We start from the raw sequence: 23887 nt of genomic DNA, 5'->3' as shown, positions 1-23887 counted from the left end.
ACTCCAAATCCTGATTTTCCCAAAGGCTTGCCAATATCTAAAAGATACAAGTCAGGTATTTGATGCAATACCATCTTCTTGTTTAGCTCTGACAACACTCAACTCCTGACAACATACAGGAAAAATCAGCTCACTTGATTGGCACCATATACAGCATTTTAAACATTCGTTCATTCTCTCCACCATTGTATATAGTACAAGATGTGTTGCAGTAACCTGCCAAAACATCATTAATGTTTCCCAACCCTGCAATCTCTACTATCTGGAAGGTACAAAGACAGCAGGCATATGAGAACAAGACCACTTCAGGTTCTCTGAAGTTCACACACTGTTCTGAGATGGAAATGCATCACATTGTCACTAGATCAGAATCTTGAAACAGCCTTCCTAATAGGACCTTACATTTATCGAGACCCCATAGTACAGTTGTTCAAGAAGGCTTCTTAAAAGTTGAGTAATAAAAGCTTTGCTGAGCATGTTCACTTGCATCCCATAAACATATCTAAAATAAAACCAGTGACTTCAGGAGAGCATCCATTATTTGATGGAACAGATAAATGTTCTGTGAACACCTGAGAGAATTTAGGAAGCAATCTATTTGGAGAAGTATTCTTGTGATCCAAATGAAAAAAGCTTTTTAAAAAAAATTAGACATAGATGAAGGAAAGGAGTATCTTTAAAATTTTGACTGAAATGTTTCCCTAATTATTCCCCAATTGACACAAATTGTGGCCATAGTTTTAGCTGAAACTGACAAAACCACTAGCATTTGTGGTTAAATGTAGAAATAGAGAAGTAACTCAGTGACCCTGCTACCCTTCAACAGATGGGCTGTTAAAGTGCCTGCACGTGGGAATTTGAAATCACTGAAGTGATGGGAGGTTCCTCTTTCGTACTGCATCAGTTTTTAAACTCTGAAAAATCAGTGTGTTCTTCCTGTGAAGGGGAAGAATATTTGCCTGGGTGTTTGGCAATATGCTTCATCATAACTGCTTCAAAAAAAAACACTTCTGACTTTAGAAAATTAAATATTTTATATAATGTCAAATGACTCCCTAATAGTGGTTTGCTTTTTAATATCTTTTGAAGCTTGTTTGATGTTTCAACTTGTATTTGAGCCTCACGTGTGCCAACCTTATTTCACTCCTTGTAAAATTTGTAAAAAGTAAAGTATAATTAGTGCGCACTACTTTTTGTTTGTGAGAATTCTTCAGTTCAGAGCTGCCCTGATTGATGACGTTGATATTGTTAGATACCTGAAGATCCCTTAATTTTGTGCCTGATTCAGATTGATGCCTGGAAAAATGACATCTGTGCCAGAAGTTGTCAATCTTTCTCAGTCATGGTTTATTTCCACGTATAAAACAATCTGTCTTGCCCCTCGGACTGGATTTTGAAAACTGTATGAATCTCGATTGGAGGCAGGTGGGCAAGAGGTTGGCATTCGCAGCCTCTGTGCCAGTCTACTGCTGTGGTCCAAACCATGCTTGAATGTGAATGACTTGGGATTGAATCATCGACCGACCAGGAGTGCTACCAATTGAGGTTCATTATTGTTGAGGTCCTGATTCTTCAGCTGAAATCTTTGTGGGCAGCCCACATTTTCCTGGAACTTCTACACATTATTAACAAAGCTTTGAAAATAACTGCGTCTGCTATGTTGTCCCTTTAGGATTCTGGCAAAGCAGTTGGAGAGTTTTAAGAGCCAAAGCTAGATTTGTCCATACTTGTCCCTCATAGTCTCCATCTCAGATCGCCAGCTGCCTTTTCTGCCAGAGTAGTGTTATAAAGTGACAAAATATGAAATACCAATTTTCAACTTCCATCATCTGCCTTTTATTACTTTTTGACTTTTCATGAAGAAATCGCTTTCTAAAACAAGCATTGACGTAAACCATGTAGTTACCTTGTCAAGTTGAGCCAAGCTGAAAATGTGTTGCTGGAAAAGCGCAGCAGGTCAGGCAGCATCCAAGGAGCAGGAGAATCGACATTTTGGGCATGAGCCCTCCTTCAGGAATAAGGAAAGTGTTCCAAGCAGGCTAGGATAAAAGGTAGGGAGGAGGGTCTTGGGGGAGGGGCGTTGGAAATGCGATAGGTGGAAGGAGGTTAAGGTGAGGGTGATGGGGTGGGGGTGGAGAGGTCAGGAAGAAGATTGCAGGTTAGGAAGGTGGTGCTGAGTTCGAGGGTTGGGACTGAGAAGGTGGGGGGAGGGGAAACGAGGAAACTGGAGAAATCTGAGTTCATCCCTTGTGGTTGGAGGGTTCCTAGGGTTCCAACCACAAGGGATGAACTCAGATTTCTCCAGTTTCCTCGTTTTCCCCTCCCCCCACCTTGTCTCAGTCCCAACCCTCGAACTCAGCACCACCTTCCTAACCTGCAATCTTCTTCCTGATCTCTCCGCTATCACCCTCATCTTTAACCACCTTCCACCTATCGCATTTCCAACACCCCTCCCCCAAGTCCCTCCTCCCTACTTTTTATCCTAGCCTGCTTGGCACACTTTCCTCATTCCTGAAGAAGGGTTCATGCCCGAAACGTCAATTCTCCCGTTTCTTGGATGCTGCCTGACCTGCTGCGCTTTTCCAGCAACACATTTTCAGCTCTGATCACCAGCATCTGCAGTCCTCACTTTCTCCAAGTTGAGCCAAGCTCATGAAACCAATGTCGAGAGGTGTAAAGAAGCCTTTGTTTCCTATTTTTTAATTTTAGTGTTTCTCACAATATAACAAAAGTAGCCTGCACCGTGTAGAGCTTATGAAAATGCTGATCCATACATGAGAATGGGCAAATGAGCTGTATTTCAGGCAAACCGCTTTGGGCAGAGCTGAGAACGATTTGTTACATAAATGGAAGACATTATTTCACCCTCTTTCTTTCTGTCTGTCTTGTGCTCTCGCTGTTTCTCTTTTCATACCCTACCCCCAGCAGCACCCAAAGATAAAGCTAATTGGAGAAAAATCTATTCTTTGTCAATTAGAGAATATTTACAGATTTTGCCATTGTTGAGATTACAAGGCACCCATGAGCCAGCTGTAATTTCAGTTTGCACCTAATATCTCAAGAACTAAAGGGTTCTTTTGAACCGCTAGTCTTTTTTTTGTACTAGATGTACTTCACTTTTAAACTTTACACCTAAATTTGTGTGTTTGATGTTGCAGTTTATTTTTCCTTTGGATTATTGGTTAAGTAAACCTAGTATTTCACTCCTTTTAGTTTTGATATAGTGGAGTATGTTTTAATTAGAAATTACTAAAATAGATATAAAAATTTGTGTTCAACCAAGGGCATATTAAAAGGCATGATTCTGCCTGACCTGTGCTTTCCCAGCAACGCACTCTTGACTCTGATTTCTAGCATCTGCAGTCCTTACTCTCTCCATATAGAAAGGCAGCCAGTTTACCTTTACTCATTTCCTTGGAGTGCAGGCTCATAGCTCCTTGAAAGTGGAGTCGCAAGTAGATAGGATAGTGAAGAAGGCGTTTGGTATGCTTTCCTTTATTGGTCAGAGTATTGAGTTAAGGAGTTGGGAGGTCATGTTGCGGCTGTACAGGACATTGGTTTGGCCACTATTGGAATATTGCGTGCAATTCTGGTCTCCTTCCTATCGGAAGGATGTTGTGAAACTTGAAAGGGTTCAGAAAAGATTTACAAGGATGTTGCCAGGGTTGGAGGATCTGAGCTACAGGGAGAGGCTGAACAGGCTGCGGCTGTTTTCCCTGGAGCGTTGGAGGCTGAGGGGTGAATTACGAGGGGCATGGATAGGATAAATAGACAAAGTCCTTTCCCTGGGGAGTCCAGAACTAGAGGGCATAGGTTTAGGGTGAGATGGGAAAGATCTAAAAGAGATCTAAGGGGCAACTTTTTCACGCAGAGCGTGGTAAGTGTATGAAATGAGCTGCCAGAGGAAGTGGTGGAGGCTGATACAATTGAGGCATTTGGATGGATATATGAGTAGGAAGGGTTTGGAGGGATATGGGCCGGGTGCTGGCTGGTGGGACTAGATTGGGTTGGGATATCTGGTCGGCATGGACAGGTTGGACCAAAGGGTCTGTTTCCGTGCTGTACATCTCTGACTCTATAAGTGAAGCACGTCCCATCAGGGTTCCAACAGGAGAATAGCGGGCCATCCATGATAGTTCGGATGGCTAGCTCACTTCCTGGAATTTAGTTGAAAACTTTGAAAATGCCCGTTGGTTCACCTAAGTCACATTCATTCTTTGTTCCCGAACCCTGATTGAAATGCCACTACTTCTGTTCTGAACTGCTGTGATTTAGATATGAGTCTTGATATGTTGTTTCAGTTTTGTTTATTTACAAGCATTTCTGAAAGATCATTTCACCTAATTTGAGTTGTTCCCCATGAGCAAAAACATTTTGTAGACAAGGACTTTTACTACTCATCTCAAAAGAATATGTGGAAGTTAAACATAATGTAGGCATAGTATTCCTCTGTATTTTAAGTCTGTTTTGGAGTAAACAGTATTACTGTTGGAAGCTATCATGAAAAGTGTCATTAGGAGTTGCACTAGTTGGTTGACCAAAATGAGTTACAACACTAGATAGACTATCCTATCCTAGAAATTTAGTTTAGGGGAACAAAACAATAACTTTTACCATAACCGTCTGCTGTTCAACATTCAAATATTTCAGTGAGCAAGTTAGGCAGTAAATGTTCTATCCAGTGAACTATGGAGTTCATTTTTAGGAACTGGTCTCCAGATCAGCTAAGTTCTAACCATTGTGAATAACACAGAGTCGACAATTCAAATAGTATTGTTTGTATTAATTAATGGTGTATTTTTAGGCTTGATTTTACTACCAACTTTCTCTGTGCATTTCAAAAAGAGACTATCCTAATTTGTATTGCTATTTTGTATTGCTGTCTTGGAAGCTACGAAACTAAGTGTTAGCTTTCTTGAAAGGAACAGCTGCTGTTGACAAGACTTTATTTCTAGCCTTGATGAAACCCCATTAATGTTGAAAAATTCTCTACAGGTTGCATTGATCTGAACTGCATAGATTTTGGTTTGGATCTTGCGTATATGTTGTACAGAATAAAACTACCAAGTAAGTATCCTAAAAATTAAAAGATTCCTGTTTTAAAGTAAAGGATATTGGTTAGACGATGGAGGATAATTTGTCGATAATAAAAATGAAGCTTGTGTAGTTTGTTTGTCAAATGAAATGGTGTTGAGAATTCTCCAGGTAATTTACTATGGGCTATATTGTAGTTTTTCAACTTTTCCCTGTGGAATGACAAATTCTGTAGCAGGCATTTAGACAAAACTAGGGGTGTATCACAGCTGGGGCAGCAGGTAATTAGTTTGGCTGCACCTGGGTTGCAGAGGAATGACAGCAGGTTGCTCATTCTGACAGCAAACTAGTGACCCCTACTGGAAGTCTATAAGTAGGAATCTAGTGATAATATTGAGCTGCAGCTGTGTCAGCTTTAAGTCACAGGACTCCAAGACTTGAAAATGAAAATAAAAACTGACTCTGCATTGTCACATTTAAGGAGTGTTGCACTGTTGGAGGCACAATCTTTTGGATGAGTTTAATTTTGAATGGGTGTCAAATCAGTTGGAGAAAGAGAGGAAAAAGGAGACAAAAGGGCAAAGTGATTTTCTACAGTTAACTTTTTTATATAGAAACTCCAGCAGATAAAGCCTATAGGAATTGGGTTTCACATTGTAATAGTCAACTTCCATTGCCAGAGGTATTAATTGACAGTAATTATCATTTCAAAAGGTAGGATTACTACTTATGATAATACTTCACTTTCTATAGAGTTTTGTTAGTATGCTAACCAGCTTCCGAAGTTGTACCCCCTCTCGGCTTGAGTTTATTGGAGCGTGTTGATCGATATTGGCTCCTAGTTAAACAGCTTAATTTTGACCTTGCCCTTGTTTACAGATTACTCCATCACATAACCTGACCCTGTGTCTCCCATCTCCTGTAGCCATACTGCATAACTTTCCAATTTATTTGGACGGTTACAGTTCTGGCCTTTTTTTTTTGAGCGTTCTGCATTTTTATTTCTCCACCATCGGCAGTTCTAATATCTGCGATTCCTTGCACCTATTTATCCATTAAACTTTTGCCTCTCTCTCTTTTTAAGGTGTTATGTCAAACCACCACTGAAACTGAGCAGCTGACCTGGTGTCCTATTTTGTGCTCTTGTGAAGTGTCTTGATATGTTTTATCATTTTTAATGATATGATTAGTTTGTTGATCACCATGTATTAACAAACTTTACAGCATTCAGTACATTTCAGTGGTGACTTGCACAGTCAGTTTGGAGTAGAGTGGTGCAACTCGGACAGCAACTTTTGGATTTGAGTTTAATCATGCATCTGGTGCCTGAAGTTAAGATTTGTGAACCAATAATGGTGACTACGGATAGCGCCTCTGTTACTTCTGTAAGAAAATGTGAACCAACGCACCCCAGTACCAATTAAGATATTCGAGATTTATAAATGAGGGAATAAATATTCTGCATTTAACCTGAAAGTTGACTGAGAGATTGTGTTTTTAATGTGAACGTGGAGCATTATTTCTGATCCAGATTAGCAGCAGTATTTTTTTTGTTCCAGTTTAGACCGTTGATTTGCCTTTCTACAATAATGAATCTGAGTTGCATTCTGATCTAGTTATGCTGACATACATTTGTAACTTTTTGATTGTGTACAATACTTGCTTGAATCAACCTGTAGAATGGATCATCATGCCTGTGGCATTTTGCCCAGAATGCTTTACATCTGAAATGAAGTGTAGTAAATTATTAATCTGTTTTCAGAGCACAGTATTCTAAACGCAGTCCTATTTTAATTGGCTGGCGTTAGCTGACGGTTAGACTTGGTAATGCTATAGTAACTATGTTAAATGTGTCTCCAAATAGTGAAGCGTTGTCTGAGAGCAGCAAAATTTGTTTGTCTTAGGATTTGATCTTTAAATTAGAATTTTGTTTTCTGGTAATCAGACATGTATAAACCTAAATATAAACCAAAACATTAATTAGAATAGTTGAATTGGTAAAAGGTTTCACATACAAATTATATAATTTTTCAGTGGGTTGGCAGAGAATCAAACAATTGCAATTATTTTAATCAACCAGTTTGGACATGTTTTTAAACACCTGTGGTGCAGGTGAAACTTGAACCCAGATCTACTGTCCTAGCGACAGGGTCATTACTGCTCGCCGCAAGGGATTTACAAAGATTTCATTGTAAATCTGTGGTTTTAGCACTCACCCTAATTTCCACCCTTTCCCTGTCTGAGGCAACCTCCTCACTAAGAGTTAAAATCTGAGCTCCTCTTTCAACTAAACCATTCAGACGTATTATGACACATCTCTGGGACAGGTAGAACAATTTTTGGTGTAACAATTAATTGCTTTTAGAATTGACTTTATTGAAATGGTTGAACTTCTATGTAAATTAACTAAAGGTTAAATGGGCAACTTTATTTCCTATCTTGTACAGCACATTTCATCGAATCCTGTTTCCAATTCCATTTTGACTATTGTACATGGTCAAAAGCTACCCAGTAAATGCAGGACTATATCTGAGCAACTAAATAAGATATACATAGTAATACTTTCTTTGTACTAGTGAGTGAGGCAAATATTAAACATGAATGGATGACTTTTTTAACTGCTTGAAATAGAATTAATTTATAGCACAACCCAAATTAAGTGCAAGTTCATCTTGTGAACTAAACATTTAGATTTTATCTAGAAGGATGATAGTGATCAAAGGGATTTGGGGATGCATTGGTGCTGAATTACAACTAAATATTCTTTTTCGTTTGCTCCAAGCCTGCAAGGGACTTCCTTTAGTCATTTATTTTTGTAACGTAAGGTTGGGAATGCTGTGTTCAGAGTTGATGTGAAAGGAATGCAGTGTAAAAGTTGGGAATTTGTTGAGTCTCAAATTGAAATTTTATTTAATATTTTGAAATTAATTTTAGTTTGCAGTTTCTCTCTATCTTATTTAGTAGTTGACAGTTGTTTGTCAGCTGTAGGTAATTGCTTGGATAGCTATTAATTACTTTGAGCACAAAACTGAATTGGCAATTGAAACTCATCTGCCCCAAGTATGACTGTCATTGATTGTAAGATTGTAAATCAGACATTGAGAGAATCAAGAGGAGATTTAGTGTCTCGATTATTTTGCTCTGCCTCAGTTGCACTGCATGGAGAGGTGCAAGTCCAGAATGGGCCAGTTGGATAATTTAATGTAGAGAAAGCTACTTGTGAGGATAAAGGCAAAGACTATTGGAAGGATAGCAGAATGCAGACTATAGTATCTGGAAGTAGGAGACTGAAGAAAAATATGTTAATGTGATAGTTACAGGGCATTGTTTCTTTCCTATGCTTTATTCTCTGAATGTGGGAAACAAAAATGTTGGAGAAGTGGACAGTGTGGAAGTGTGTTACAGGTTGCAGGGGGACTTGGATAAACTGCAGAATTGGGCTGAGGTGGCAAATGGAGTTCAGTGCAGCTAAATGTGAGGTGATGCACTTTGGGAAGAATAACAGGAAGGCAGAGTACTGGGTCGATGGAAAGATTCTTGATAGTGTGGATGTGCAGAGGGACCTTGGAGTCCATGTGCATAGATCCCTGAAAGTTGCCACCCAGGTGGATAGTGCTATTAAGAAGGCATACGGTGTGTTGGGTTTCATTTGTAGAGGGATTATATTGCGGAGCTGCAATATCATGCTGCAACTACAAATGCTGGTGAGGCCACACTTGGAATATTGTGTGCAGTTCTGGTCCCCATATTTCGGGAAGGATGTGGAAGCATTGGAAAAGGTGCAGAGGAGATTTACCAGGATGTTGCCTGGTTTGGAGGGGAGTCTTATGAAGAAAGGCTGAGAGACTTGAACCTGTTCTCATTGGCAAGAAGGCGGCTAAGGGGGCATTTGATAGAAACATACAAGATGATCAGAGGATTAGATAGGGTAGACAGTGAAAGTCTTTTTCCTAGGATAATAACTTCAGCATTACGAGGGGGCATAACTACGAGTTGAGGGGTGATAGATTTAAGACAGGTGTCAGAGGCAGGTTCTTTATGCAGAGTGTGATAAGGGCATGGAATGCACTACCTGCTAATGTAGTCAACTCAGCCACATTAGGAGATTTAAATAATCCTTATCTAAGCACATGGATGATTTTGGGATAGTGTAGGGGGATAAGCTGAGAATAGTTCACAGGTCGGCGCAACATCAAGACCCAAAGGACCTGTTCTAAAGCTAACAACTTGCATTTAGTTTAGTTTATTTCCTTTGGAATAGTAGCCAGTCATCTAAACACTTTTTTTTCCCTAAAAGCAAAAGTTAGAATCCCTTATTCCTCAGGAAATTTAGCATCAGAAACATCGCCACAGCTGCTGAGGGTTTCTAACTTATTCTTTTTAAAATCTTTGCACACACCTGGCGAGAGAAATCCTGAAATGAGAGAGTGGCTTATTTCTGTCCGGTCTAATTTTCTAATAAACCACCTGGAAAGACTGGAGAAATGAGTTTGAATAAACTTCACCTTTTTTACTTTATATATAGTAGGCAGACCTGAGACTGTGAGCGTGTTTGTATTTATTTGAAACCTTTGCTGTTGACATGATGTGACTGGGAGTATTAGATTCACGTGGCCTCTACTCCATAGGATTTAGGATCAAGATTAAACCATTCAGCCATTTGAACCCACTCTGCAATAAGGTTATGGTTGCTCTGATTGTGGTCCCAATCCCACTTTCCTGAATGGCTCAGCTGGAATACTTTTTGATATAAATTTGTCGTGGAAAATTATCAGCACTGTAAAATGTCCACCAAGCTGCCTCCCTTTTCTTAAATAAAAAAAAATCTCTTGTTAATGTACCACAACCCAGTGGAAATAATTATGGACTTATACGAGTTGCAGGATATAATCCCAAAAATTCCAGATCACAGCGTAAAAACAAAAATAATTTCTTTTGCATCAGTCAGTAGAAACCTGTGGCCTTGCTTATAAATAATGGAGAATCGGAATCCACCCATTTGGCAAGGTGCAACTGTTTTGTACTGTGCAAAATGGAGTTGATGGTTAATAGTTTTAAATCTTTAAGAGAGAAAACCAAGAACCCAAGAATTAAAACATAACAAGCCTGCATGGTTGAAATATTAATACTTGTATTCTTTCAGGTACATGACCTGCCAAACAAGACTTGTGTGTTTTTTTTTGGAGACACATTATTCAGATGTTTTTCTATTTTTCTTGCTTTCAGGTGAAAAGAAGTTCTCCTGCCCAGAGTGCTCAAAGCGGTTTATGCGAAGTGATCATCTTTCAAAGCATGTCAAAACCCACCAGAACAAGAAAGGTGCTGCTGTTGTCCAAAGTGTTGGGAACGCCTCACCAGACATGGAGGCATCTGTGGCAGAAGTTCTCGTGTCTCCCAGAATAGTCGCTATAACAACTGCCCCCCAGGATTCCAGTCCAACAATGCCAGCCATGGCAAATAGCATAGATGAATATTGATATCTTTAACATGCAGCAGTCTAGATACAGCACTTATCGATTTATTTCAAAGAAGTAGGAAACAATATTAAGAATCTAGAAGGGCGTTGGTTTGGTGGAAACAACAATTAGATTGCAATTCATAACCTGTTACATGGATTTGGATTTAATATTTTAACTGAATTAAGTAGCAATATGCACAATAGCTGTTTAGCACCTGTCGTTTATTAAATTTGAGTATTAAATTTAACAATCTGTAAAAGTTTACCATTGTTTATTAAAATGCCATTGTTAAGATAATCCCTCTTGGAAACAAAATTGTTTGTTTGACACTATCCAAAATAAGTCTGTCAATTATGCTTTTTGTTTTTAATTGTGCAATCTTAAATAACAGACTTCTATTAATTATAGAGAGCTCTTTGCAGAGAATTCCATTTAAAAACAGTGAAGATCTCCACTAAGCTTGCTTTATATCATCGTCTTGGCCAGATCATTTCTAATGGTCACAATTTAGTAACCATGCTGATTATTCAAAAATCACTGATTTTTTTTTCTTTTCAAAATAAAAATCAGTTTTTCAACTCCATCTCCTCAGTGGATGACAATCGAAATTTTAAAATAATTGTATACTAGAACCATTTGCTTTAACAGGTAACCAAATTACAATGAATATATGTGAAATAAGTGGAACCAGTACATTGGTAAGTGACTGCAATAATGTGGAGAGGCTTAGTGATTCTATTTTGATTAAACCTCTCTGTAAGGAGGAAGATTTTATTCCAAGTTTTATTCACATGTGGAATAGATCTCAACTTGTAGTTAACATTTAATTGTGATGAGCGTTTTTGTAGAAATCTGATGTCTGCAGCTGTTTAGTTATTGGAATAGCTTTCTAGGATCCTAATTGTTGAAAGCTGTCAGTTAAGGGGAATGTTTGGTTACAGGGTGGCAATTACAACTCCCTTGGATGTCTAAAAAGAAAACTACTTCTATTTTTCTTTTCTTGTGTAAAATACTTGTTTTACAAATGTTTTCAATTAAACTTCTGCATGTTTTTTATTCCTATACTGACTTTTTTCATTGTTTAGGCATAAACTTGTTTGTTTCTTAAAACATTTCCATGGACCAGTTAAATGTTGCTAGCCCAGTGAGAGAGAGAGTTTTTGTCCAACCTTTACATATTGGCTTTTATGTGTCTATATGTCTTTTTTTTTGCTCCTTAGCTCAATCTTTTAGGAATCATAAATAATATAAAGAATCTCATTTTCATAAAGCTGTCCTTGCTAGAGCTGTCTCCTGGAGATAGACTAGGCACTGATTTGATCTAGTGTCTCAGGAAATCTCCTCTTGAAGACTGTTTCAGTGCTCATTCCTTTTTGTACAAATATGTTTATACCACCGAGTTATTCGTGTATTTTGTTGGTCTTAATCCTTGGTACAGCTATATAAAATTATGACATATGTATAGTTCTATAAATGGTCAATGTTGCCATTAGTAAGATTTGCAGTTCCCCGCCACCTCCCTTCCCCCTCCCCCCCCACCTCCCCGTGAGTTGTTGTCTTGTTGCAAGTGGACATGGCTGTAGAAAATTACAGTTCTGAAATTTGCATCTTGATTATTATTTATCACAAGTATTATTTACTTGCATATTGTGTGCGAGGCCAGAAATGAATGGGATGTATTTGTAGGTGCAAGTAAATTTGTCCTTTTGGGAAGCAGTAAAATATAAAATTATATATATATAGATTTTCATCAATATAGTCATTAACTACCGTATTGTGATTATAGTTTGTTTCTGGCCTTGCAAATTACTTTTACTTTAACTTATGTCTGATTCCATTTGTGGTTATAATCATGCATGTAATGATTAAAAAGAAATAATTGCCCATCAAACTAAATTCTAAGTAACTTACAGATGTTTAAGAGTAAAAAGTACACAATGTGTGTAAAAATATTAAGAGGGAATATTGTTGATGGTAGTGTTTAGGGAAAAATAAATTTTGGTTTTGAATATCAGACTTTCTACAGCAAAATTATTAACCTGAATATTTTGTTACAATAATTCACTTGTAAATCTTTTTTTAAAATGTGTTTTCCTGGCATCATAAACTTTTAATAATGGATTCTGCCAGAATGGCCTTAAAGGCACAATTTGTTCACATTTTTATAATGCAAATTTGTATAAAAGAGTGCATTTTGTGGTGGAAGTGTTTTTTCACCTGCAGCAGAAAACTGAACTTGTCCATTAAAATATCCTTTAAGTTGAGATGATTGTGCTTGTTGTTTTATTAATTAAATATTCTACATCATGGTTTTCTTATAGGATGGGAAATTTAGTAAAAAAAAACTTGATTTTTCTTATCATTTTGATTTATCATGAAAAAGTAAATTACTTTCAAATGACAAACAAAACATTTCTTGAGGAAAAACTGTTTTGCTTACCTCAGCAGTAAGGCCTGCAATATAAAATTTAATCAAGGGTAACCCTAACTATTGAAATAAAATAATAGAAATAATTCAAAATATATTCTAATACATGTCCAGCATGTTCATGATAAAGTAACTGTTAGAAGTTGCTAAAATTCCTTTTCTCGGTTAGAATGACGTTTTTGAAGTTAGTTTTGAGCAATGTTACCTTTTGTTCTGCAATTACCACCACCTCTATTTGATTGTGACTTAATACTATAACATCAGGGGTGGGTTAAATGTTCTCTAATCCCCACTGATACTTTGTGTGACTGGATGCAATGAAGGCAATAATGCTTTCAGATTTCTCCTTCCACTAGCACCCTGTTCTGACCATTCCATCATTCTGCTCAATGCAGACTGACCATTTTTGAACTTGAATCAGAGTACTTCTCCATAGTATTGCTTCTGATCATACCTTTTTTACTTTGCTTCTCATTTATGTAGTGTGGTTGAGTTTTATTTTTGCTCATCCTCGTCAAGTGCAACTTCTCTTTAAAGTAATTTGTAGGCATAACCAGATTCGCAATACTTCGTAGCATGGTAAAAATTTTACATTTTCTTGTTTAAAATTGCCTGTAGACATTGCAATGTTCAGGTGTAGCAACTGTATCCCCATCATTAAAATTTAGATCTAACTTGAGATTTGAGTGAGTTGTCATTTATAAATTCTGAAGACATTTACATAGAATATACAGCACGCAAACAGTCATACCTAGTTTTAGATTTCAACAAATTTCTGCATATATATCTTGCCCAACCCATGCAATGTTTTTAAGACTGCAATCCTTCCTGAAGGATTGCGAAAAGGCCCCGACTTGGCAATATTTTTCAATACCTGTTATCCCACTGTTCTAGTACTATTGTAACTTTTTTGGTGGTTTATCTGGTGATTCTAAGCCCTTTTATAGATTTGAAAACAAAATGTGGATATTATCTATAGGCTTACCAGGATCCTGTACAAATTTAAAATGGTCACTTGGAAATTTTATATCTCCATAAATAGAAGCAAGTGCTCTGGGCCACTTCTCTCATTGTGTTGTTGAACTGACGACATACTGCCTTTTACTCTCATATCTATTATCCAGCCTTAATCAGATTGTGACTTCAGTATCATATTGAGATGAGTTTCCGATCACACATTTGTACCATCAAAAAGACTACTTACTTCCATCTTCATTATATTATCCAATTCTACCCTGTTAAATGTTCATAATTAAGCTGTGCTGCCTGTTCAGTGCAATTCTGTGCACTGCTGCAAGTCCTCCCTCTGTCCAGTTTCTGAAGTCCACCCATCTAGTTTTCACTGACCTGGCCTATACTTAATGTTTCATCTACTGAGAATTGCAGAAGATTACTCCAGCTTTTAAGGATGCTTCTGCATGAAATGTTACCTTAATGCTTTCTATTACTTCATCAGAATGTTTGAACATGACTTCACAATCATTACTCTTGTAATATTTTCTGTTCTATTTTGACATACTGATGTATTCAATCGGAATTTGTATTCCATTCCAGTCGTTGAGTTCCCCTCTGGTTGTCACATTCTGACTAATGGAAGGATTAAATAGAATGTAAGCTGCATTGTCTGACTGACTCAGCCTTCACTGGAATGAGACTGAGAAAGTCACTGGCAATTTGGGACAGAGTGAAAGAGCTGTTTTAATTAAGACACTTGTACTCCAAGACAGTGTCTGAAGTGAGAGGTGAGTGGGAGAGAAAATGAGATCTGAATAGGAGCCTGATGGTACTGAGACCAGCAGTCAAGTCTCTTCATTTTTTCTCTTTCTCTTTCTCTCCCTTGCACGCTCTCTTGTTCCCTCAGCTTGTTGAGTTTTCAAAATGAGCTTCTACTTAATTTAAAGGTAACAGACTTTTTCGTAAGATGACTGATCTGAAGTGCCCAGTGGAGAGTCCATGCTATATAAGTACAGTGTCATGGACCTATCCATGTTACCCAAACACCTCTGCAGGACATGTCACCAGCTGTACAGGCTTGAGTTTGAGGTTTCTGAACTTGAGAAGCAGCTGGGTTTACTGTTGTGCATCCACAAGAACTACAGAAGCTATATGTGAATGTCACATATAAGGTGCTGGTCAGACTGCAGACTAGAAGTGTACAGACAAAGAGAAAAGGTAACTACCAGGCAAATAAAGCAGGAATCTGATTCTGACCCTTGCTATTTGGTAATCCATTTTGTAAACTTGAGAGTGATGATTCCTTGGGGATTTCAGCCAGAACTAAGCCTGTTGTTACGGCATGAAGACAGACAACCAATCAAATCAACCTCCCTATCCATGTCTTCACAACAATGCAAAATTAAAATATCCTATGACCCTCAAAATTGACCATAATGGTTCCGAATCAGGCTTTTCTAATAACCAGTACCAAACTTTGAATAACTGACATTAGACCCAAGTTTATAACTTTCATAAAATAATTAATGTTTCACTGTTAATTTAGTGGTGTTAGCAAAGTTAAGCAACAAGATAATTAGTGTCTAGTCCCTCACACACACACGGACAAACAGATATTGATAAGAGAAATAAAAATGAGATGTAACCGGCCAGCTCAGTTAAACCGTCTCCATGATCTGTAGTATCACAGAGATAGTATCTTTATTGATTTCTGAAGACACAGATACACACAAATGGCTAACAGTAGATTGACTTAGTTTCACTCGATGTAAAACAGATTTTACTGTAACATTTAGAAAGTTGATAATGGGAAGCTAACGAAGCAATTAAATCTCTATCCTGTAGTTTTGGCAGCCTCCATTCTCCTGACGAGAAACGTGCAATTCAAAACCAGTGCAACTTTTCATTTTTGACGTTATATTTGTTAGATTGACACCATAATACCTTCCCTATTTACAGTCAAATATCTGCCATATGTTTTACTCTTCAGAGTTGAAATGTTTAGAGGGTACCTTGAACAAAAATCAACCTGCAATTAACTTCCAGGCGTGGATTCGTAAGGAAATATCAATTCCCATTTTCTAAAGAAAATCTGCTTGCAATTAACAGCTCGAAACAAAAAAAAAATAATGAAGGTCTCAACATTCTCCATCGGTGACTCAGGAGGAAGCGTAGGAATGATAAAGACAGATTTTGGAGTTAGAGAGGAAATTATAAAGTAGGACCTCAAGCAGTAATCTCAGGATTATGCCCGGTGTCATATGCTGGTGAGTGTAAGAACAAGTGGATTGGTCAATTGAATGTGTAGCAGAAGAATTGGTGGAGGGACGATGTTGGGATTTTTGGAGAATTGTAGCATTCACTACAAGGTAGATAATCCTAAAGGCACCAAGAGTGAATGTAATTGTTATTTCAGCATGGCTGCATGGTAAGTAACCAGGATTTGGAACTGAATAATTCTGGAGGACGAGGTAAAAGTTTCATTGATCTTGAATGGATGGGATCAGTACATCATGGAAGAATCTTTGATTGGAAGAACAATATTTGAAATCTGGGTTGAATGAAGAAACAGCAAGGGGAGCAGACATTGGTTTGTCATTTTTAGGCCACACTACCAGGGAGGTAGTGTGGGACATAGTATTAATCAGGAGATGAGTGAAATTCTGCCTGTGCTACAACTTATCGTGGGTGGCTTCATCTGCGTATAGACTAGGTGAACCAAAACTGTAGAAGACTGATTTCTAGAGTTGGGAATGGTTATGTATGGCAGTATGTGGAGGGTGTAGAGGCCATGGTATTTTCTATTTAGTTTATAATGGAAAAAGTGCTGATCACCCAATCTTTTAAAATAACCTTTAGTGATGAATTGCCAAAATATGGAAATTCATGGATGTAGGTTTGCTCGCTGAGCTAGAAGGTTCGTTTTCAGACATTTTGTTACCATACTAGGTAACCTCTTCAGTGAGCCTCCAAATGATGCACCGGTGGTATAGTCCATTTTCTATTTATATGTTTGTGTTTCCTTGGGTTGGTGATGTCATTTCCTGTTCTTTTTCTCAGGGGATGGTAAATGGGATCCAAGTCAGTGTGTTTGTTGATAGTGTTCTGGTTGGAATGCCATGCTTCTAGGAATTCTCATGCATATCTGTTTGACTTGTCCTAGGATGGATGTGTTGTCCCAGTCGAAGTGGTGTCCTTCCTCATCCATATGTAAAGATGCTAGTGAGAATGGGTCATGTCGTTTTGTGGCTATTTAATGTTCATGTATCCTGGTGGCTAGTTTTCTGCCTGTTTGTCCAATGTAGTGTTTGTTTCAGTTCTTGCAAGGTATTTTGTAAATGACACAAGTTTTGCTTGTCTGGATAGGGTCTTTAAAGTTTATTAGCTGCTGTTTTAGTGTGTTGGTGGGTTTGTGGGCTACCATGATGCCAAGGGGTCGGAGTAGTCTGACAGTCATTTCTGAGATGCCTTTAATGTAGGGGAAAGTGGCGAGGGTTTTTCCATGTGTTTTGTCTGCTTGTTTGGCTTTGTTACTGAGAAATCGGCGGACTGTGTTCATTGGGTACCCAGTACCACCTCTGCTTCATTTGGAGGCTCACTGAAGATGTTATCTAGTATGGTGACGAAGCATCTGAAAATGATCCTTCCAGGCCAGTGAGCAAACCTACACCCAGAAACTCAGCCTGACCTACAAATGTTCTCAAAACTCACTAATGATTTTTTTTTTGTCACGTTTGAAAGTAAGCTAATAAGGCGACCTTTGTGTGGAGCTGCTGGAGATGGGGGAAGATACTAAACAAATATTTTGTATCAGTGTTTACTGTAGAAAAGGACATAGATATAGAGTGTAGGGAAATAAATAGTGACATCTTGAAAAATGTCCATATTACAGAGGAAGAAGTGCTGGATGTCTTGCAAAGAATTGAATAAATTCCCAGGACCTGATCAGGTGTACCCTAGAACTCTGTGGGAAGCTAGGGAAGTGATTTGCTGGGCCTCTTCTGAAATATTTGTATCATCAATAGTCACAGGTGAGGTGCCGGAAGACTGCAGTTTGGCTAATGTGGTGCCAATGTTTAAGAAAGCTGGTAAGGACAAGCCAGGGAACTATAGACTAGTGAGCCTGATGTCGGTGGTGGGCAAGGTGTTGGAGGGAATCTTGAGGAGCAGGATGTACATGTATTTGGAAAGGCAAGGGCTGATTAGGGATAGTCAACATGGTTTTGAGCATGGTAAATCATGTCTCTCAAACTTGATTGAGATTTTTGAAGAAGTAACAAAATGGATTCATGAGGGCAGACTGGTAGACGTGATCTATATGGACTTCAGTAAGCCGTTCGACAAGGTTAATTTAGATAAATGCGAGTGCTGCATTTTGGGAAAGCAAATCCGAGCAGGACTTATACACTTAATGGTAAGGTCCTAGGGAGTGTTGCTGAACAAAGAGACCTTGGAGTGCAAGTTCATAGCTCCTTGAAAGTGGAGTCGCAGGTAGATAGGATAGTGAAGAAGGTGTTTGGTATGCTTTCCTTTATTGGTGAGAGTATTGAGTACAGGAGTTGGGAGGTCATGTTGCGGCTGTACAGGACATTGGCTAGGCCACTGTTGGAATATTACATGCAATTCTGGTCTCCTTCCTATCGGCAGGATGTTGTGAAACTTGCAAGGGTTCAAGATTTACAAGGATGTTGCCAGGGTTGGAGCATTTGAGCAATAGGGTGAGGTGAATAGGCTAGGGCTGTTTTCCCTGGAGCGTCTGAGGTTGAGGGCTGACATTCTAGAAGTTTATATAAAAATGAGGGGCATGGATAGACAAAGACTATAGCAAAGACATGAGACCTAAGGGGCAACTGTTTCTAACAGAGGTTGGTACATGTGTGAAATTGGCTGGCAGATGAAGTGGTGGAGGTTAGTACAATTGCAACAATTAAAAGGCATCTGGATGGGTATATGAATAGAAAGGGTTGGGAGTGATATGGGCCAGTTGCTGGCAGGTGGGACTAGATTGGGTTGGGATATCAGGTCAGCATGGATGGGTTGGACCGAAGGGTTTGTTTCCGTGTTCATTTCAATGGCTCTATGACTAAATGGTGGTAAATTTGAGTAAGGGAAATTATGAAGACATGAAACAAATTGACTGAGGTAGACTGAAAAGTACATTAAAAGGCCTAATTGTATGTTAGTAAAGTTTAGTTTTCCAAGAACTATTCCATGACTTCCAGCAAGAATGCATTACTTCAGGGTGCAAAAAATGAAAAAGGCACCAGGGTCTAACAAAGGATATGTAGAATTATGAGATTAAAAGATTCTTAAATTGCCAGCAATGTCAGTAATTCTGGGGAAAGGGAGTCTAATTGAGTTGACGATTACCAAGATGATAAAGAAAGTCAGAACCAAAAATGATATTTGCTCATTTGCTTTCATAATGTAAAACTCCTCCGTGTATTTACAGATATGTTTCTTTTCAAATGTGAGTCTTTTAAAAGCAGAATCAGGAGAATTTATATTGGGGAATAGATAAATTACAGATGTTAAATGATCACTTTGTGTATTTTTTGCTGAAGTAGCTAGGTGAATGAGGAATTGAAGAAAATTAATACCAGTAAAAAGATAGTACTGGAGAAATTAAGGAGGCTGCATGAGGATAAATCTACAGGCTCTGATTGTTAACATTCCAGAGTGTTGAAGGAGGTAGTTTTAGACAGAGATGATACATTGGTAAATATCTTGCAAAATTCTATAGATTCTGGAATGATTCCTGTGGATTGGAACATAGTAAATGTTGCAACAACCATGTCTTTTCATGTTTGCATCTTTGAAAACTGGACTGCAATAAGAGTTTTTTATTTGAAGAAAAACAAGGATTTACTAGATGTCTGGATAATTTCACTGAGGAATTTGATACTGGGTTGTGGGTTGCTGCAATGTTTGACGATGAGGAATAGTTTACAAGTGAGGCTCACTGACTGAGCAGATTGGAACTGGAAACAAGCACTGGCATGCAGAGAGGGAAAAAGACAGAAGGGTGTGCTATTGTTCATCCCAGCAGATGCTGCCCGTTCTTGGCAGTGAGGAGAAAAAAACTCAGTTTAAAATTGAAGAAAGTCAGTTACCCTTCTGGCAGAATTGCTGTGAGCTGTGCCTTTCTAAATTGATAAATCAGAGACATTTTGTAAGTGAATAAGTTGCTCTGTACTACTTACAATCCAGTGGAGACTTTGAGAAACAACTGAATAACAAGGTCTTCCCATTTCGAAAATAGTCTATCCTCAATTCTTCCTACCAGTTTCTTTATTCAGATCATCAATGTATAACATGAACATTTGTAGTTCCAGTACTGACCCCTAGCTTAGTTTCAAATGTGACATTAAATTTCATATTATGGAACTCCATGAGTTACTGGCTGTCACCTTAAATTAGACCCCTTCATCCTTACTGTCTTCAGCTAGTCAGCCAATCCACTAACACCACAGAATTTTTTTTTTGGTACAAGCTATAGAGGTATTCAATCAGCCATCATTATATTGAATAGCATTACAGGCTTAACAGGCTGAATATCTTTCTTCTGTACCTATATTCTTCTTGTGGCTCACACATGGGTTGAAAGGAGGAAATTTTGTAGTGTCTTCAATAGCAATTCTGAGCTACAGGAGGAGACTTTTACAGAAATTGAACACTCTACAGAGATAAAGTACAGAGTGTTGCATGTGTGACTCACTTCACTATTTGCCGTTTGTGTTTAGTGTTACTGTACACAGGGCAACTTCGATTATCCTCACAACTCAGGCAGGGAGTATTTTATTCAGATAATTGAATGCTTGGATGCTTACCCAAGCATCAGAATCTTGAGATCTTGTTCGGATAAGCAACGTTCAGATAATCAAGGTTGCCCAGTATTCTGTAGAGTTTGCAGTATGAAACTGTTCAATAATCACATTGGGCGAACTGGTTCATTAACCCACATTTCAAAATAACCTCAAGTATAGAATAAGAACAGACACACCTGGATCTTTTATTCCTCTTGTACTCTGAAACTTTGAATAAAGTTAGCTTCTTTTACCCAGTAATATTCAAGTTAACACAAAGGTACAAATAAAGGTGGTGAGTTAACATGCATGTGACATTAATTAGTGTTAATAGTTTCAGATGCTGTAGATTTTCATTCGAATTTTTAAAAAATAAGCTTTTATTTTGGCAAGAGTGTGGTGCTGGAAAAGCACAGCAGGTCAGGCAGCATCTGAGGAGCAGGAAAATCGACGTTTCGGGCAAAAGCCCTTCAGGGATTTTATTTTGGCAAACCTTGTGCTTGGGCTACTTCCAAGTTAGGTTCATTTGCTCCTTTGTTCTAATATTGGTGGCATCCTTTTGTTATAACAATTATTTCTTGACTCAGTTAAACTAACTGAATGTAAACCAATAGTTACCTATCCAGATCAAGAACTAAAGGTAGTTAGTGTTCTCCAACGAAAATGAGCGTACTGTTTTCATCAGTTGCAAACCAGTAATCAGATGCACTTCAAGACTTTTCTGTATAGTGCAGTACAAACCATTTGTAATCACCTTATGTTCACCATACCAACTATCACTAAAGCACATATTAATTTGCTTGTTATTGAGCAAGTAGGTTTCACTTCCTTCAACACTTTTTTTGGAAAAAGTGTTTTTTTCTGACTACTACAGAGAGCCTGCAGGGAGCTAAGATCAGGTTGTTAAACTGCATCATTGAAATTCAGACCTCTTGCTCAAATCCTTATGTCATTGACATGTTTTTAATGCATATTAAACTTTTGAAACTATTTATATATTGCGATTTTGCCTTGTGTTTGTGAATCATAGCAGAGTAACCAAGATGATAATGCAGTGACAATTGAACAGGCTGAATCAATCTCAGAAAATAGTCAATTGACACAATTTTGTTGGATTGGTTGGAAAGAATTTGTATTTTTGCTGAGATTTTATTTCAACTCTTTGGAAGTTTGCTCTATCTTTTTAGAATACATACTGCATCATCTTCTGGGAGAAAGTGAGGACTGCAGATGCTGGAGATCAGAAGAAGGGCTTATGCCCGAAACTTCGATTCTCCTGTTCCTTGGATGCTGCCTAACCTGCTGCGCTTTTCCAGCAACACATTTTCAGCTCATACTGCATCATCTGCCTTACATTGGACTGCAGATCCAAGGTGACGAAAATGATCCAAAGGATCAAAATGATCAACAACAGCATTCATACCCAGTTGGTACTGGACTGAAGTTGCATAAAAGGGAGGACTGCTGCAGAGAGGAAATGTTTGTGGGATACAGTTATCTTCAGCTAAAGGGTAGGTTGTTTTTTTTGTGTGCCAGAAGCCTTCTATAGCAGGTCAGATGATGAGAGATATCTGCAATCTGCTAATTTCAAATGTGTTGGTTATACATCGCATTGGTATAAATTCTTTGTGGAGAGCTAAACCAAAATAATCATAAGCCCCAAGTGAAGAAATAAACCACAAGATTTCACTTTTTGTAACTATCCCCTTTATATCAATTCTGATTTGTGTTCATTAACAGGTAAATTATGATTGTGAATTATTAATGATCAATTACCTTCTATTTGGTTTATTTGTACTTTCTATTCAGTTCCTGGTCAAATGGTGCACTACATGCAATCTCAGTCTTTTCAACTTGACCTCTGGAATGCTGGATCACTCCAGTTTTTTTTCATGCAAAGCCTTTGGGCCTCGCATCATCTGTAATGGTAGCTCAAATCCTTCTGAGTTGCCTGGAATCAGGCAACATGTAAATAGCTGAAAAATGTGTTGCTGGAAAAGCGCAGCAAGTTAGGCAGCATCCAAGGAGCAGGAGAATCGATGTTTCGGGCATAAGCCCTTCTTCAGGAATGAGGAAGGTGTGCCAAGCAGGCTAAGATCAGGGCAGAGGAGATGAACTGGGGGGGTGCAATGAGAGAGGGACTGGCTGAAATCCTGAAGAAGGGCTTATGCCCGAAACGTCGATTCTCCTGCTCCCTGGATGCTGCCTGACCTGCTGCGCTTTTCTAGCAACACATTTTTCAGCTCTGATCTCCAGCATCTGCAGTCCTCACTTTCTCCAACATGTAAATGGCACATTCCTGCAGAACCTTCCTAGTTAGGGCTTATGACAGTGGCACAGTTTCTCCAAGACTCCTTTAGGAAAACTTTTTTTTAAGCAGTCTTAATGATTCTAAATGGTCCACAGTACTGAACTTGTCAGGGTTGAAATCCAAACACTATCCCTGTCTTGAGTTTTCTCAACCTTTTTATTGTATTAGATGCATTTCACATAATTGTGGCTTCTCTGTCCTTTCCCTAGTGCAGTTTCTTTGCCTGAAGAAACATGACATCTGGTTGGCATGTCACATGGAGCAATATTTCTTAATAGCCAAGAAAATTACGGCTGATTCCTTTACAATTGACACAAACTCTGAATATTTAAGGACAGTTGCAGATTTCCTGTACGTTTTAGAGAGGCAATTTTTTTTTCTTAGTGCACTGTTTCTGGGTCAAATATCATCACACCACCAACTGCCAAAGTCACCATCACCCTCTATTTCTTTGCCTCTGGATATTTCCAGGTCTTCATTTCGGAATTTCCAGGGAATCTCAATTATCTGCCCAACAATATTCTGTTTGGCAATGCTTTCTTCCTTCGTCCAAGTTAAAGTGAAAGAGGAAGCGGTTATCATATTTAATTGGTGAAAGCTTGGTTACACAGCAGGGAATAGATAGGCTATATAAACTTATAGCCAGCCTATTTATTAACTTTAAGTAGATAAATCAGTAATTCTAAATGGAATGCAACTGAGAGGGGCACCAGAAGACTGCAGAATTAAAAATTAGTCCCTTTGTGATAAGAGGTTGCAAGGATACACCCAGCAATTGGCCAAGCCAGTATAACCAAGGTAACGATGTGATTTAGAAACAATTATACAAGACACTGTTAACAATCACTTAAATAAGTATGGATTTATTAAGAAAACCAAATTATTTGCATATTTT

At 38.3% G+C, this 23887-nt stretch overlaps 1 protein-coding gene across 2 annotated transcripts in view; it reads left to right on the top strand.

Annotated features, from left to right (window-relative positions):
• The window catches only part of sp4 (sp4 transcription factor), a 58815-nt gene extending 46058 nt beyond the window's left edge, over window positions 1-12757 (top strand). For both annotated transcript variants that reach the window (XM_072575324.1, XM_072575325.1), the window contains exon 6: window positions 10261-12757. In XM_072575324.1, coding sequence (XP_072431425.1) covers window positions 10261-10511 — 251 coding nt within the window. In that variant the 3' untranslated portion in view covers window positions 10512-12757. The remainder of the gene's footprint in view (window positions 1-10260) is intronic.
• The last annotated feature ends 11130 nt before the right edge of the window (window positions 12758-23887 follow it).

Source organism: Chiloscyllium punctatum, chromosome 8 (genome assembly GCF_047496795.1).
Source record: "Chiloscyllium punctatum isolate Juve2018m chromosome 8, sChiPun1.3, whole genome shotgun sequence".
Classification (NCBI taxonomy): Eukaryota; Metazoa; Chordata; class Chondrichthyes; order Orectolobiformes; family Hemiscylliidae; genus Chiloscyllium; species Chiloscyllium punctatum.
This window is presented reverse-complemented; position numbering and strand designations above follow the sequence as displayed.